A 17,792-nucleotide genomic window follows, 5' to 3' on the forward strand; every position below is an offset into this window, starting at 1 on the left:
GATCTCTGTATTATTCAGTCAAATTGGGCAGTAATCTGCGCAACAGGATGAGGGCGGCTGGGGTTTCGGCAGAACTGCAGTGGTGGCCATGCCCGTCTCACGAGGGAAGGAGCCCTTCTCCACCGCCTCCCTATACAGCCCCACCAGGTGGGGTACAAGCGTGTCCCGATAGTGTGCATAGCATTCCTGGGGGAGACCATCCAGTCCCAGTGTTTTGTTGGAGGAAAGAATGCCGATCGCATCTTCGATTTCGTTGCTGGTAATAGGGCGGTCAAGGTCAGCTTGGACGGTGGGGCTCACACATGGTAGGCTACCACTGCCATCCACCAGCAAATCCGAAAGAGAGAGGGTAGGAGGTCTGGCCTCATAGAGCTGGTGGTAATAGATGGCAACGAACCGTCCTGTGCCACTATCTCGGGAATGATGCGATTCGCCCTCGGGTATGTAGCAAGGCGATGAAGGAGCGACCCGTTCTTATCATCCCAACCGTACACCCTGGCCATGGACGAGCGCCAAAGGAGTTTGGCCGCATCCAGCGACAACTGCCTGATCTCTGCGCGAAGCCATGTTAGAAGTCTCTTATCGGAAGCGTCATGGGATCGGGCCGGGGTACGCTTCAGGCGCAGAGCCCGCACCTCTCGCTTGGTCATTTGTTCCAATTGGTCTTGCCTCTGGATCTTGAGCTGGCCCTTAGCGACCCCACTAATAGTGGCATTGCCCGCTTCCCATAGGGTACCCGGTGAGGAGACCGACAGATCGTTAGAAAGAAAGTACTGCCTGAGTTCTCGCCCCACCACCTTCCGAAACTCTTTGTCCTGAAGGAACCAGGCGTTTAGCCTTCATGTATGACTGTCAAAGGCGGGGTGGGGAGCCCGTATGGAGCATCACTGGGGAACGGTCGAAGATGCCTCTTGGGAAAATTGAGACATCTTGAATCAGGAGGCCGTCCGTTGATGGAACAAAGATGGCGTTGATGCGTGCTTGAGTGTGGTGCACCCGTGAGGTGTGTGGAAAGTGTTTAGAATATGGGTGCCAAACTCGCCAGGCATCCCATACACCCAGGGATGCAGCCCAAGCCACCAGCTGGTGTGCTTGTGTAACCCTAAGAGGGGAGGGGGGCCAGTTGTGTCCAGGTAAGGTGTGAAGACTGGATTGAAATCGCCCCCAAGGAAAGTGGAACTCAGAGGCAAGGAAGCCAGAAGTTCAGCAGATTTGGCCAGGTTGGGTGTCAGCATCGCGGGGGAAAATAAAGTGATATGAGGGTGAGGGGATGACCATTCAGCATGCCACTAAGGGCCACCAAGGTGGCCTGCGCATCGAGAGTCGTCCGCATTGTCACAAAGGGAAGGGAGCGTTTCACCAGAATCACCACCCCGCGAGAGCCACGAGTGAACCCCGAATGCCAGGCTCTGTCATACTCGTATCGCGCCAAAAAGGGGCAGTGGTTCCCCAACAGGTGTGTTTCCTGCAGCCAGAAACATATATGGAGAGTAAGGGATTGTGTCCGTGGACACTGGACGAGAAATACTCCTGATCCCCAGGTCATGAATTGTAGAAAACAAATGAAGGAGTATTACCCGATGAGTAGGATGAAGGCTTTCCAAACTTGGAATCAGTGTTCCTTGTTAAAAAAACCCTCACTCACCACCTAGTGGTGACTTGCTTCATCATTGGGGTCCACCCAAGTGGCCTAGCGTCATCTGGGTGTGCTTCGACACCTGAGTTGCAGTGGAGCAGGTTGTGAAGTGTGGGTGCAAACAAAAAAAGTTGGAGTGTTAAAAATTGTCCTGGTTTTTACTTTATACAAGAGTTTTAATAAAAAAGCAACTGGACAATGTTAAAATGAAAGGTGAGATACTGGAAGGGGAGTTACGACCTACGTATCTCAATTATGTGTTGGTCAACATGTTTCTACCATTAGGGGTGATCCCCGGTATTCATCAGGATCAAAAAAAGGAAGTGGGAGGTGTGGGTCCCCTAAAAGACTCACCCTGTCCTAAATCCTTTATCTTCCAGTGGTAAAATTTACCAATGGGAAGACACTCCTAAAAATGTAGGGTGTCAGTAAAACTAGAGGAGTTCTCCTATTAGGCTTCAACGGGCAGGGGGTAGGTGCTTCACGATGTACAACGTATTCGTTTGCTGTCGTGGAGAAAGGCTAATCACCTACGTCTACCGTCCACTGCTCGGCTATGTATACTGACACCCTACATTTTTAGGAGTGTCTTCCCATTGGCAAATTTTATCACTGTCTCTCTGTCTGAGGTTCTCCTCTTCCTTCTTTCTCTTGCCCAGCAAGGCTCTGCTCTGGGCACTGTCAAGGGCTATCTTTCGGCTCGTTCAGCCTTTCTGAGGCTGCCTGACCAACCTTCTTTGTTCAAGTCCCCTATCGTAAATCGTTTCCTGAAGGGCATCACTCATACCTTTCCTCCTGTTCCCTTCGTGATGCCTCAGTGGGACTTGAACCTGGTTCTAATGTTTCTGATGCTCGCTCCCTTTGAGCCACTTCACAACTGTCCTCTTCGCCTTCTTTCTTTGAAGACTGCCTTCCTGGTAGCCATCACCTCTGCCAGGAGAGTGAGTGAGCTCCAGGCTCTGTCTTGTAAGCCTCCTTTCCTTTCAGTCCATCCGGACAAGGTTGTATTGCGGACTAGGCCCTCCTTCCTTCCCAAGGTAGTCACGGTCTTCCACATTGGGCAATCCATCACGTGGCCACGTTCTTTCCGCCTCCGCACCCCTCGAGAGAGGAGGAGAGGCTCCACCGTCTGGACCCAAAACGTGCGCTCTCATTTTATCTGAACCGCACACAACAGTTCCGGGTGGATGATCAACTCTTTGTTGGGTACGCGGGCGCTAAGAAAGGGAAAGCGGTGCACAAGCGGACCATCTCCCGGTGGATTATCTTGTGCATTCAGGCGTGTTACTCCTTGGCTAAGAAGGAACCCCCTGTTGGGCTGAGGGCTCATTCCACTCGAGCCACGGCCACTACTACTGCCTTGGGCCGGGGTGTGCCCTTGCAGGACATTTGCCAGGCAGCTACGTGGGTCTCGCTGCACACGTTTGCAAGACACTACTGCCTGGACAGTCAAGTCCGGAGGGACGGCTACTTCGGCCATTCCGTCCTCCAGGACTTTCTGGTGTGATTATTGGTTCGCAGACCCACCACCACGGGGATGGTATTGCTGGGGTATCTATTCTAAGGTAAGGAATCTATCACTAACGTGTCTCTTTCAGATGCACAAGTTACTACTTGTGTAACGATATATCTGTAAGAGACATTAGTTAGTGATAGATTCCTTACCGACCCACCCATCCTCCCCGTTCTGCGTATCTAGGGTTAAGGTCATCCCCTTTCAGGGCCCTAGTTTCTTGGCACCAGTGTTGGTTTTCGTCATGGCTCTGCGCTTCTGGCTCGGAAAAGCTGTGGCTAAGAACTGACGTCAGCACGCGGAGGCGGCGTCTAAGTACTCCGACGATGTCATCACGGCGCCCATGACGCCGACGACAGACGCGGAGCCGCAGACGACGCCTACCGACGCGCAAGGGTACTGCTACGCAAAACTTTCTGGATCCAGTCTGACGCCTGGGGATATTCTAAGGTAAGGAATCCATCACTAACTAATGTCTCTTACAGATATATCGTTACACAAGTAGTAACTTGTGCTTCAATACACATCTGGTCCTGTAGAAGACTCAGAAGAGGGACTTCTGGGCTGCTCTACTGCAAGAAGAAGTGCTACTCTGCAGCCCTGCTGTCAGAGTGAGAAGGACTGGACCAACATCTGGAACCCAGGACCACCAGAGTGACTTCAAGGGCTAGATGGCTGGCCTCCTGATCCGAGCCTCAAGGACAGAAAAAGCTCAAACCACCTTGTACCCTGCACCTAGACTCTGTCTGCTGTAGGTCGTGCCCCAAGTGATATCCCCCTATTCCTTGACCCTAGGAAGTTGGCCTGAAGGTGCTCTGCCAATCCAGCTGTGGTCCTATCAGGACTTATGCATCGCCTTGCAACTTCGCATCGGAACCACTGCTGTTGTGACGCATCCTCGACGCAGGACCTTGCATCACAGCCCTGTAGCTACTTGGAACCCCTGCTGCGCGAATCTTCCTCAACACAGGACCTCACATTGCAGCCCCGCAGCTCCTCAGAACTGCTGCTGTGAGATGCATCATCAAGCAGGACTTTGGATCGCGGCCCTGCAGTTCCTCAGAACCGCCACTGCGTTAGGCACGATCGACTTGGGTCTTGCAATACTCTACAACCAGGATTTAATGTACTTTGTTCAGTGGGCCTGACTTGGCTCCTGTATACAGCACTTCCTTCATTGCGGTCGGCCTGAACTTGTGACTTTGTACCTGTCCGGTGTGACCAAAGAACCACAGTTGGCACTTTTGTGCTTTTAAGAACTATTTCTACCTAAACGTTTATAGCTGCCTAGCTCCAGTTATACTAACCAGATTTTTGTCATTTTGGTGTCAAATTATTTATTAAATTAAACTCGTATTTGTCTAAATTGGTGTGGATTATTTCTTCTGTTGTGTTTTCACTTTATTGCTGTTTGGAGTGCTACATAAACACTTACACATTGCCTCTAAGTTAAGCCTGCCTGCTTGAGTGCCAAGCTACCAAATGTTAAAGCAAAGGTTAATTTGGGGTTTGCTTGTGTTTCACCCTCACAAGAATTGTGGTTGCTGCTTGAGTAGGGCTTTACTCGTACTGCAGTGAAATGACGGCATGTTTTATGTTATTTACAGTGACAGATATGGGTCCGAGAACTGTGGAGATCATCAGGGTAAGTTTATTTTCTGTGATCTGTAGGTATGGGATTGAAGTCTTAGTATGTGTTGTGACCAGACCGAAATATAAAACAAGAATTACCACTCCCTGTATTTGTGTGTACTTCAGAGTATATTTTTCTTTACACATGAAAACCTTGCACCATTATGCTTATCATTTTGCCACTAGCTGACAAATCCCCAACAAAAACATTTCACTTTCAATGTTTTGTGCACTTTGGAGGCACGTTAGGAGAAAACTGAAACAGGAAATGTTTCATTTTTTGTTTTTAATCTCACGGGCAGCCATGTTATTACAAAAATAATTCCAAGATGCTCCTCTCTGTTTGTACATGTGCATGCTCCTGCAGGTAGCCAGCTTTACATGTTTTTGTAATGAATTTCTGCACAGCCATTTCCAAAGGAAACAATCATTGACAAAGCTGATAAGTCTTTAGTCATAGCCAAACCTATGGCTTTTCAAATGCTTATAAATATAAGTGTAATCTGATTCTATTCTAAACTGATCATTTTTCTATAAATGTTGTTTTGTGATGCAACAAGTGTACTGAATACTGCGACATACTAGGCATGCTTCTGCAAAAGAATTATCTGCACAGGAATTGCCTTGAGGCGTGGATTATGCTTGAGGTGCACACCACAATACCTGTGAAGGTTTGACTGTCTCAGAGGGCAAGAAATTCCCCTTTTCCTCCAGAATTAAGCTTAGTTTTAGTCATAAGGTCTGCTGATGATGGAGATTTTTTTTTATTTGTTTTAAAGAAAACAGCGAGAGGTGACATTAATAAAGCTCTGCTCTCCTATAACCCCAATATATATTATTTAGAGGCTTCTAGCCAAAATTCCTTACCTTAGACTACTCCCCAGGCATCAGATTGGATCAGGAAAATTTGAGCAGTATCTATGCGTGCCGATAGGTGGCATTGATCAGCTCTGTGTCCTCCGCATCATCAGGGCTGGCTTTACGGTGGTGTGGGCAATGCCACCACAGTAGGTACCAAGTTCTGGTGGTGCCATTTGTGTATGCACTCTAAATTCACGCTCCATTGCGCGTTCACAGTGCGACCAAAAATAATGTTGCCTTATGGGCTAATACACGTGTAGATAGGCTGCATTTTCCCATTTGTGCATTGAAAAAGTGCATCTGTTGGGCTGGCTACATTTGTGCTTATATTTGCTCCTTCCCCTGGGTGCATGATATTTTCGGACTCCGCTCTAGACAATACATGTGCTGTCTCAAATAGACATGTTGTATATATTTTGAGGGCTTCATCCCGCCCATAGGCTTCCCATTTGCTGCCTCCATAGTTGCTCTGATATTCTTTCTCTCTCTTTGACCATGCAATGCATGAGTCATGCCTCTTCTTGTGTTTAGCTCTCCCCAAGAGCATGGACCAATTACTACTATCCACCCCAGCTCACATTTTAGCAAATGTTTTCAGAACTTTTGTTGTGCTTGTTTTCAGCACTTAGCATGAGCGCTCGTGTTTTCAGTCGCTCCAACCTCTGTTTATGTAAACAACCTTGTCACTTTTGCTGTGCATTCAAAGACAGAGGTCACCCAGCCCCCTCCCTCTTCGCTGCTTGCTGAGGTGCGCCTTACTAGGAATTCACAGACAAGGAAAATGGACACAGAGTATCAACTTAGAACTGCTTTACGGTAGCAAGAACGTTGAATATAATATACAGATGCCAGTACAGTAAGCTCACACAGTCTTCCAATACTCCATCCTGCCGGTCACATGTCTCATAAACAGTGAATAAAGGTTTTGTTTGTTTTTTAAATCAGTTGATTTTTTTCAACATAGCTATGATGCGTACGCTGTCCCCCATGGTGTTTTCACTCGCTCCGATTCTGCCAACGAAGGATCACCGCCTTAAGGAAATTTGGAAAGGATCTATATGACAGCAGTAAGCGCATTTCATGCAGGGAAAGTCACACCACAGCTGTTTGTTTACACTGATTTCTTGTTGGCCTTCCAGCATGTGAACAAAGCTGCGGCAAGTAGGGCGTGTATCTGTGTGGCTGCATAGATGTATGCATATTTATACACACTGGGGTACAATCTTACTACATTTCTTTTTTGGTCGGTCGGCATTCAGACCCGGGCTGACACTAGCAATCCTGCCTTGATTGTGTGTGCATGTGCCCTGAGAAGCTTAGTGGTGTCATGGTCCTGCGCATGCACTGTAGTTCCCAGTGTACTTCTGAGTCTCGATATGCTCAGCGGCAGGCTCCATTTTATATTTACCCGCCAGAGCTTCAGGTTAAGGGCTCCTTTGGGGTTTGCGGCAGAATTCAATAATCTGTTGGCAGTGTTTCTCTACTGTCTCACTATTTCTACAGTATTGTTGTGCATCAAGGGCAAGCATTCCAAAAGCCTGCCATGTCTGGTTGCTTAGTAGACTAATGCGTCCACTGTAGGGGTGTGTATTCAACCTCATGGACACAGGTTCAAATCTCGGCTGGTGCACTCAGCCGTCTATCCTTTTTAGGTCGATAAAATGAATACCATTGAGTTGGGTAACAATAAACATCTGGTATTTAGCACCAAGATACCCTTCTGGGTGAATATGTGCTTTACAAGTACACATGTTATGTTATGTGATGTTATTCCGCTAAGAAGAGGCATTTTTCACCATCTTCAGCTTCTTCCTTGGACAGTGCAGCATCCTTGAGGCTTAAAAAAAAAAAGGTCCGCTCTTGCGATGATGAGAGGAAAAAATTATATTGGAGACACTAATCTGTCACTAAACTAGTATCAGCATCAGCATCCTGTGACTCGTAATGACTTCAGGGCTTTCGTGCAAGCTCGCCTTATTTAAAACTGCAGAAAAAAATCAGGTTTGTTGTGTTGGAGAAACCCCACTGATGAAAACTTACTGTAATGGTTGTCCCTAGAGACTCCCTGCGAGAAGCGAAGAGAGAATAGCACCCAAAGAGAAATTCCAGAAAGCCAATTGCAACACGTTTTTATTAAAAGCCTTGAAAAAGCAAGCTGTTAAAAAATAATACACAAGACTTCAACCATAAGTATTTGTTGCGGTATTATCATTTGTTTGCGAGCCTGGCTCGTTTTGTTTGCTCCCTATCCCGCATTAACCTCGCTGTTATTCAAGGATGTTCACCATTTTTTTGCCCCCTCCTCCATGCTCACAGCCACGAAAAACCTTGCCCGAGCTCCAGGTGTGCTCTTGGCTAAAAGACATTTACAAGCAGCATAACACTCTTGCATCGCCAAGACCTATTTGCTTTGCCAATGCTTGTTAATTGCTGCTCCGTTCACTGTTAACTTGGTGAGCGCTGGCCAGATTCTGCTACAGGTGAAAGGGCATGCACAGCAGCCAGCAAGGGAATTGTGGGAAGCTATATTTACCCATGATTCCTGGCCACCATCCACCTGGTACCCAAAATTCCACCTTTCCCTAAGATGACATTCTTTCTGCGTTCTGCGTGCTAGAAAATGCTGCAGCATACAGAGCTGACCTGCTGTTTTCCTCCTATGGCTATGCAATAGTTTTTCTTCAGTAGTGGGTCAGTTCCGGTGCTGCCTGCGTCCATGGAACTTAAGACTTAATTCTGCCAGGTTGCCTGAGGGTAGAGCTGCTGCTGGAGCCTCAAAGCTCTCAGGTAAGCACGGGCCCCTGCTTTGCATGGATGACATTTACATGATCCTCGATTTGTCAGGCCATAGGTGGCAGTATTAGTGGTCAGCCAACAAACAGAGGAGGAAAGAGGGTGGAGAAGTTAATCAGACATCAGTGTGCACAAGACTGACATTTTGTTCTTAATTGATCAGCAGCTTATTTCTAAAACCTAGCACTCCGTTCCCTGAGAATGTATTTGTTGCATGAGGAAGTCATTTTTACCGACTTAACCCAACCGGTAGCTCACCCATGGCTCTTGGTTTTTTTTATTGTACCCTCATCACGAAGGATTGTTTTTTAAATTAGTTGTGCCGTTGTTATGTTCTGCTTGTGAGTAAAATAACGTAGCACCCACCAGTTGGCTGGCAAGGATAAGTAGCCTCACCACAGACTTCTAGTGCATTAGTCTAGTTCATTCATTGAAGTGAATTAAAACTACAGCTTCCACCATGCACATTGTTAAAAGAGAGCTGCGCAGTGGAACAGCCGTTAGGATCAGAATTTAGAGAGGATGAGTGGCGAGCATCAATGTTTTAATTTTTGGGAAGGACAGGCAAGCACATTTAAGGAGCATCCGAGGAGACCCATAATAACCCTGCACATCCTGTATCATGCAGATCATACATTTGTATTTTATGTAGAAGCTCAGTGCGTTAATGCTTTTGACGCAGATATATTTTTGTTACTTGCAGTTAATGCATTACAATCCTTCTAACAGCTGCAGGCAAACTACAAGGCATATGTGTGGAAGGCTTTTTCCTCAAACTTTTGTTATTCTAAGATTGCTTAGAAGGGTTCCGTTGGGTAGTGATTTAAGTTTTAAATCCTGATTTTATTTTATTCCAAACGAAGCACTCTTAAAATATTGCCTACCTGTACAGATTGCACATGACTTTAACACCTTGTAGCCCTCGCTGTCTTATGTAACGTTCGCCATACATTGATTTTCACACGTGTATGATTCACTGTCTCTGCATAATATGTGTGTGTGATATAAAGCATGTACAGCCTACATTACAATGAGGTGGTACTATAAATGAATTTAAAGAAATGTGAAAGATAGGCTATGGAAAGATGAGGGGCACTCTTGTTTTGTGGCATTGAGGTCATCTGTGGAGAGGGTTCTGGGGGGCGCCAACAAAGGCTGTGCACATTCCCCCACCAATGCCGAAGCTGGCCTTGGGCATTGTCCGCCCAGAAAGTAAATTGTGCAGTACCTGTAAAGGTGCCACCCTAGCGCTGAGATCAGTTATGTTCGAGGCTTATGAGCTGCAGATCACTCACTGTGCATAGATCGCTATCTGGTGTTGGACCCGGATGTTTGCAGTTTGTTATTGTCGTGGAACAAGTCTTTGGAAATCATGAGATAGGCGACTTCTCCTTTGGACAATAGTGCGCTTGGGCATCGACTCCATGTTCAGATTGTTTTTTTCCGCCATCGGGCGCGGATGTGTTTCACGCGTTCCAGTTCGGTATTGTTACCGATGTAACTTTCGACAAGCAATCCTTACCCTTCTTCTATATTGTTTTTGATCGCGTTTCTCTTTCGACGCGCATCTCTACAGGCTTCTATTTCGGTTCCGGTAGTCGAAACAGGCCTTCGGGCCTATCTGCGCCTCAGGCCTTTTTGGCACATGGAAAGGACTCCCTTCAAAAAGGGTCCTCAATGTGGATCCAAGTTTCCACTAGCCAATCTTCATGATGTGTGTAACCTCTGCCTTTAACCTGAGCATGAGGCAAAAGACTGTCTGGCTTGTGCCTCTTTCCGCACCAAGAAAACCATCAGAGATCGTTGAGCTCGAAGAAGCATGGCTCGATCGTCAACATCGATAGCGGATGACATCTTCCAGGAAGGCATCGATGTACCGGAGCAGGAGCGGATGGAAGAAGGCAACTTTAGCGCCTCAGAAGCTGAAGAATCCGACGTCGAAGACATCACTCTGGGCCAACGGATCTTAAGTACTGACGTTGACCCCCCCCCCCCCCCCGCCTGCCTACTTTTGGTGCTAAAACCCCATCCTCGGCACCGACAAAAGAGAAACCGAAAGAAAAACCATTCTTTTCGTCCGCGCCGAAGCCTGGTTCCACATCAGCGCATTCAGCACCAAAACCTATAGAGATTAAACCTTCGGATCCGAAAAAATCCTCGGGACCAAGAAAGCCATTGGTTCCGAAAACCACTAATCAACCTTCGGATCCCAAGAAATCGTTGCAACTGAAAAAACAACCGGTTCCAAAAACATCCGGCACACACACCTCGGATCCGAAAAAATCATTGGAGCCGACCAAGCAACAGGTTCCAAAGACTCCAACCAAACCTTCGGATCTCAACAAAGCTCCCGATTCTAAACCAAAGGCGCATAAAACAACTCCGAAAACTGTGCCACACAAACATTCAGACCCGAAAAAATCGGCTCCAAAACACCATACTTCAGAGGAGGTACTTTTTCGACCCGATCCTACACAAAAAAACTATAGAAATAGACCCAGAAACAGGTCATTTCAGGATTAGTCCTTCCAACAAAAGGAAAATAGACAAACCCACACCGCCTCCAATTCCTTCAAAGAAAATAGACATTGCTACTTCCCCTTTAAGGGTTCCTTCTACACCTCCTCCACAATACATTTCTCCTATTCCATCTCCAGTACCAACAGAATCTTCTCCACCTCCAGATGATGATAATATCACTGGTGACGAAGGGGATAATTAACCTGTAGGGGACCTTACTCATCATTACATCCCAAATGACCCATGGGAAAATTATGGCACACCAGATGTTCCTAATGTACCACAAGATGATGTCTACCCATCTAGACCATCCCCTCAAGAGGACACTATAGGTTTCACTCAGCTGATACACAGGGCTGCAGAATACCACAGGGTAAATTTGCATACAGACCCCATAGAAGAAGACTTCCTCATGGACACTTTTGCAACATCTCAAAGGACCACCTCCATTCTACCAATGTTAAAAGGGGTAATTAAACACGCTCCCTGAAGTCTTTAAAGACCCAGTAAGGGCTAGAGTCATTAACCCTAGGATAGAAAAAAAGTACAAGGGTGCCTCAACTGACCCTGCATACATTAAGGGGCAGCTTCCCTTAGATTCCTTGGTTGTTTCCAATGCCAGGAAAAGGGCCAACTCTCAAACCTCAGGCGATGCTCCACCACCTGAAAAGGAGTCAGAACTCTTGGACGCATCTGCCAAAAGAACAGCGTCACAAGCAGCCAACATATGGAGGTTTGCCAACACACAGGTTTCACTAGCAAGGTACGATAGGGCGCACAATGATGAAATAGAGACCCTACTACAACACCTTCCAGATCAATATAAGACAAGAGCCCATGATCTCATACAAGATGGTAAACTAGTAACCAATACCTCCATTCGATCTGCTCTAAATGCCGCAGATACAGCCTCCCGTGCCATTCATACCAGTGTCCTTTTCAAACAGACATGCCTGGCCCAGGATATCAGGGTTTAAACCAGAGTTTCAGACTACCCTACTGAACCAACCCTTTGACCAAGAACACTTATTTGGAACTACGGTGGATTCATCTTTAGAAAAGATAAAAAAATATACTAATACCCCCCAAATCAATGGTAGCCTTGCAGTTGCAAGCTCCCAGAAGTTCCTTTAGTCGCTCCTCTTATAGGGGCGCCTGTAGAGGCTTTAACACCGATAACTCCTCCACTTCATATAAAAGTCCCACACAGACCTCCTCTACCAAACATTATTATAGAGAAGGCTACAGAGGCAATAACAGCAAAGGTAGAGGCAAAACTACCAATACTCGTATTGCCACCACCTCCACATAATGACTTCCTGCTGCTCCCCCCGGACCATTATACTCCAGTTGGGGGAAGATTAACCCAGGTCATACCTGTGTGGAACAATATCACCAAAGACAGGTGGGTGAGACAAATCATCCAATCGATTATTGCCTGGAGCTCACTGCGACTCCCCCAACATACCACCCAAACAGCATCCAATGTCAACAGAACATTTAACAATTCTAAAACAAAGGTGCTTTCCCTACTGTACAAACTTGCAATAGAACCAGATCCCCTTCACCATCAAAACACAGGAGTTTACTCCCTGTATTTTCTAATCCCAAAGAAGGATGGAACCCTGAGACCCATCTTAGAGCTCGACCATTAAACCTATACATACAATCAGACCACTTTCACATGGTAACTCTTCAACAGGTCCTTCCCCTACTCAAACAAGGCGATTTCCTTGTCACTTTAGATCTCAAGGACGCCTACTTCCACATTCCCATTCACCCATCTGACAGAAAATATCTTCGGTTTGTAGTGGACTGTCCGCATTATCAATTCAAGGTTCTCCCATTCGGAGTTACCACAGCACCCAGAGTGTTCACAAAATGTCTAGCAGTGGTAGCAGCCCACTTAGGAAGACAACAGATTCATGTGTTCCCATACTTGGACGACTGGCTCATAAAAGCCAAGTCACATACTTAGTATGAAAATCATACACACACCAACTACTTCACGACTTAGGGTAGCTTACAATAAATCTCCCAAAGTCTCACCTTCAACCATCCCGCATACAACTATATCTAGGTGTCACAATAGACACCTCAAAAGGCTTTGCATACCCCAATCAAGCCAGGATAGCAAGTATGCAGGCCCTGCTAACAAAATTCCAACCGCAACACTCACTGCCAGCTCGAGTGTTTATGCAACTAATAGGGATGATGGCCTCTTGCATATTCATAGTACCTCAGGCAAGACTACAAATGCACCCCTTACAGGAATGCTTAGCACGTCAGTGGAACCAAGCTCAAGATCAGTTAACAGATCTGGTGTTGGTGGACGGCCGCACACAGCGGTCTCTGCAGTGGTGGAGCACCCAAAACCTTTCCAAAGGGCGACCGTTCCTAGAGCCGGTTCCACAAATTGTGTTAACAGCAGACGCATCGCTCCCCGACTGGGGAGCTTATCTACTACATCACACCACACAGGCAGGTGGACACCACAGCAAAAGCTACTCCACATCAATCATTTGGAGCTACTAGCAATATTTCTGGCATTAAAAGCATTCCAGAAACATGTATCAAACAAAACTGTTTTAGTCCGGACAGACATTACAACAGTGATGTATTATCTACAAAAACAAGGGGGGACGCACTCTCTGCAGCTCTCTCAACTAGCACAGAGCATATGGAGGTGGGCAATTCTTCAAAACATATTCCTTTTAGCCCAACATCTTCCAGGAATACAGAATCAGATAGCAGATCTGTTAAGTCGTCAGACACAACATATTCACGAGTGGGAACTCCACCCACAAGTCCTCCAACCACTATTTCAAATGTGGGGCCATTCAGATATAGATCTCTTCGCCACACATTTAAACACAAATGCCCAAGCTTTGCCGCCAGATATCCACACCCATTGTCCAAAGGCAATGCAATATGAATAAATTGGTCAGGCAGATATGCCTACGCTTTTCCGCCTCTCCCACTCATTCCACTAGTGGTATGCAAGCTGCAACAACAGTCACTAACACTGATTCTAGTTGCTCCAACATGGGCCAGACAACCCTGGTACACAAACTTGCTTGAATTATCAGTAGCCCCACACAAAAAACTACATCTCTCCCCACAACTGTTAACACAGAACCATGGAGAGATCAGACACCCAGATCCAGCACAGCTCAACCTAGCGATCTGGCTCCTGAAGTCCTAGAATTTAGTTATCTCAAACTGATTGTATGAATGTCATCGAAGAAGCTAGGCGTCCCACCACTAGAGCCTGCTATGCAGCCAAGTGGAAAAGATTTGTAATATACTGTACCAATAACGCAATCAATCCTCTAGATGTGTCTATTCAACACATCATATGTTACCTACTACATCTTCAAAGATGTAATCTAGCATACACATCAATCAGATTACATCTCGCTGCCATAGCAGCCTATCTGCAAAATAGACAACATCTATCATTATTCAGGTTACCTGCCATTAAAGCATTTATGGAAGGCCTCAAAAGAATAATTCCTCCCAGAGTACCACCCTCTCCAGTGTGGAATCTAAACATCGTCCTCACTAGGCTAGTGGGTCCTCCATTCGAACCTCTGCATAAATGTGAGCTACAATTTCTTACATGAAAAGTCGCTTTCCTTGTTGCTATCACATCTCTCAGGAGAGTCAGTGAGCTACAGGCACTAACTATTCAAGAACCATTTTTACAACTCCATCATAACAAAGTGGTTCTCTGGACAAATCCCAAATTCCTTCCAAAAGTGATTCCTCCCTTCCATCTCAACCAGTCTGTAGAGTTGCAAGTATTCTTCTTGCAACCAAAAACAGTTGCAGAAAGAGCTCTTCATACACTAGACGTAAAAAGAGCACTTCTCTACTACAGTGCTCTCTTTTAGCCTGATCAGTGCACCTCTGGTTTTCACCAAGGTAAGCCAAGGTTGCAGCCCATCTGTGGAGGACATAGGTTCCAGTCTTTCATACCTCAGTGACTGGCAGTTAAAGTTGGTCTCGCCCCAGGCAGTTATATCCCACCTCCAGACTACGGAGGACCTCCTGCATTCCGTGGGTTCACTATCAACTTGCCGAAGTCCCACCTGACTCCCTTTCAAACGCTCCCTTTCATCTGAGACATTCTGGACATAGAGAAGTTTAGTACCTATGCTCCGGTGCACAGAGTCCCGCATATTCAGGCTATGATTCATGTGTTTCAGCCTTGACCCTGGATTTCAGTGAGACTGACTCTTAACGCTGCTTGGCCTCATGGCCTCCTGCATCCTGCTGGTACCACATGCCTGCTTGCATATACAGCTCTGTAGTGGGGCCTGAAGACCCAATGGGCGCAGCATCAGGGAAATATGTCCGACCTGACCTAAATATTGTAGGGTACTACAAAAGATCTGAAGTGATGGCTAATCAACCTAGATTGTGTCAGCAGGAGACCCCTCTCGCTTCCCCACCCAGGGCTGACTGGTGACAGATGCATCACTCTTGGGTCAGGATGGCCATCTGGTGGAGGTAGAGATCAGAGGACTCTGGTCTCCAGCTGAGGCTCAGCTCCACATAAACCTGTTGGAATTGAGAGTGGTTTACCTAGGATTGAAAGCATTTCTTCCTTCCATCAACCACTGCCATGTGTTATTGCAGCAAGGAGGGTGGGCTTGTTGCGGGGATTCTGCTCATACACAGAACTGTGCACAGAGGTCTAGGACCTTAGTGAGTGAATTGTGGTGTACCATTAAACTCACCTCAGTACCTAGAACCCCTAACTGACAGGCATCAGTGTCTCATTAGCTCTCCGTACCAATGATTAGACAACCCAGAACGTGCGACTAAGGGGACTTTCAGGAATGGTGGGAATCAAGAACACTTTTTTGTTTGTCATTCTCATACCAGTCCACAACGTGAGTAAATAGAGACACGCAAAAGTTTAAAATGTTCATTTGAATGACGTGCTCTAAGATGCAGTATTTTTGCTAACATAAGCAGGCATATGATTAAAAATAATACGATCAGCATTGTTACAATTCCATAAAACACAAAGGGGGAGAAATCAAATTATAATGATAGTGGAAACATGTCCTGTAGTGCCTTGTGTACCACCCTCCCCATCTAGGAACTAGGTTTTATAATAATAATAGAAGGTCTCCTAGGCTTGAATGGGGAACGCCATACCTCCAAGATCATCAGAAGTGAATCACATCAGGATCAGCAAAGCTCTCTCTCTCTCCGGAAAATGATTTTCTCCAAGTGCTCTAATCATGCATGCAGTGCAATAATAAAGGCGCTAGAAGTTCAGTTAGCTGCAGCTGTGCGCGTGTTGTGTCTAGAGCGTGGGCCGATCAGCCCGAATAACAGCTTACATTGTTATGGTAACCTTGGAGGTTTCTGCACACACTGTACAGACTGAGGTCGCAATGTAAGTTTAGGGATGTGGAAAACAAGCCTTTCTCCTGTGAAGAAATTCAAGCAGTCTAACTTACAATAACAGTTACATGCAGTGTTGTGTGCAAACGCGGCAAAATGGCTTTTAAACGTCTAATAAGCTTAGGCTAACATAGCAATGTGTGCACGCAAGGCCCTGCCTTCACTACAGGCTGGGATTGTGGACCCTGTGTTAAGAGGTACTGTGTCTCTGGACATTGCTGGAACATCAGGACATTTGCTGGTCGTACAAAATCTGGTGAGCTCTCTGAACAAAAGATTGGATGAACTCAGCCGTCAATGCCTCATGGATCACGAATGGCATCTCCATCCAAAGGTGGTGCAAGGTCTCTTCAGCGACTTGAGAGAAACTTGGTTAGATCTATTCAGCGCCGCCAACAACGCGCAATGTCAGCCCTTCTGCATGCTGGAGTTTCCGTGGAAACTCTCTTTCAGGGACTTATTTAGCCTCGAGTGGAACTCAAGCTTCCTGACGCCTTTCTGCTGATACTACTCCTGCCTCAAGTTCTCCAGATGATCAGGAACGACTGGTTCCAAATCACTCTTGTAGGTCCAGATTGGGCATGGAGAGTAGAGTGTCCCAAACTCCTACACAAGCATCAATCCTCTGATCAGGGTGCCCTATCAGGAGGATCTCCTGTTACAGCAACAGGGCAGCATCTTGCACCGGATCCTGCACACACGCTCTGTCTTCATGCATGGAAATTGAATGGTGGCAGCTGACAGGTTTTTACCTCCCTTTAAAAGTATGCAGTGTCATTCTGGCAGCCAGGCATCCCTCCATCAAGACAGTGCACGCGTGCCATTGGGACAAATTTGTGGCTTTGTGTGCTTCCAAAAATGTTGATTCCCTTTTATGCACCTTTTTCAGACGTGTTATTTGTTCTTTTGTTAGCCCAGTGAGGCTTTGAGTACAGTTAAAGGTTATCTTTCTGCGATATCCGCATTCTTGCGTTTGCCAGATCAGTGCTCCCTGTTCAAGGCATATGTTTAGACTCTTTTTCTTAAAGGCCTCCAGCATGTGCCCTTCAAAAACCTTTATCATGCCCCAATGGAACCTGGCCTTTCTGAAGTTCTCCTCTTTGAGCCTATGAATAGATGTCCTCTTGACAATAAATACAGTCTTCCTAGAGGCCATTACACTGGCCAGGAGGGTTAGCGAACTGAAGGCACTCTCTGTACACCCTCCATACTCTATCTTTGTTCCGGATAAACTGGTTGTAAGAACACATGCCTCTTTCCTGTCGGAAGTTGAGACATATTTTGCACATCGGCCAGACCACCACACTGCCGACCTTCTTTGCTCTGCCTCACCCTTCCAAAGAGAAGTCAAGACTCCACTGCCTGGACACAAAAATAGCGTTATCATTCTAAATTGATTGTGCCAAAGAGCAC

General features: G+C 46.4%; 1 protein-coding gene across 6 annotated transcripts in view; it reads left to right on the forward strand.

Annotated features, from left to right (window-relative positions):
• PATJ (PATJ crumbs cell polarity complex component) overlaps window positions 1-17,792 on the forward strand; it is a 1,366,227-nt gene that overhangs the window by 1,177,672 nt on the left and 170,763 nt on the right. For all 6 annotated transcript variants that reach the window (XM_086953328.1, XM_086953320.1, XM_086953345.1 and 3 more), the window contains one exon: window positions 4,757-4,794. In XM_086953328.1, the coding sequence (XP_086809454.1) occupies window positions 4,757-4,794 (38 nt within the window). The remainder of the gene's footprint in view (window positions 1-4,756; window positions 4,795-17,792) is intronic.

This window comes from Lissotriton vulgaris, chromosome 1_1, assembly GCF_964263255.1.
Source record: "Lissotriton vulgaris chromosome 1_1, aLisVul1.2, whole genome shotgun sequence".
NCBI lineage: Eukaryota > Metazoa > Chordata > Amphibia > Caudata > Salamandridae > Lissotriton > Lissotriton vulgaris.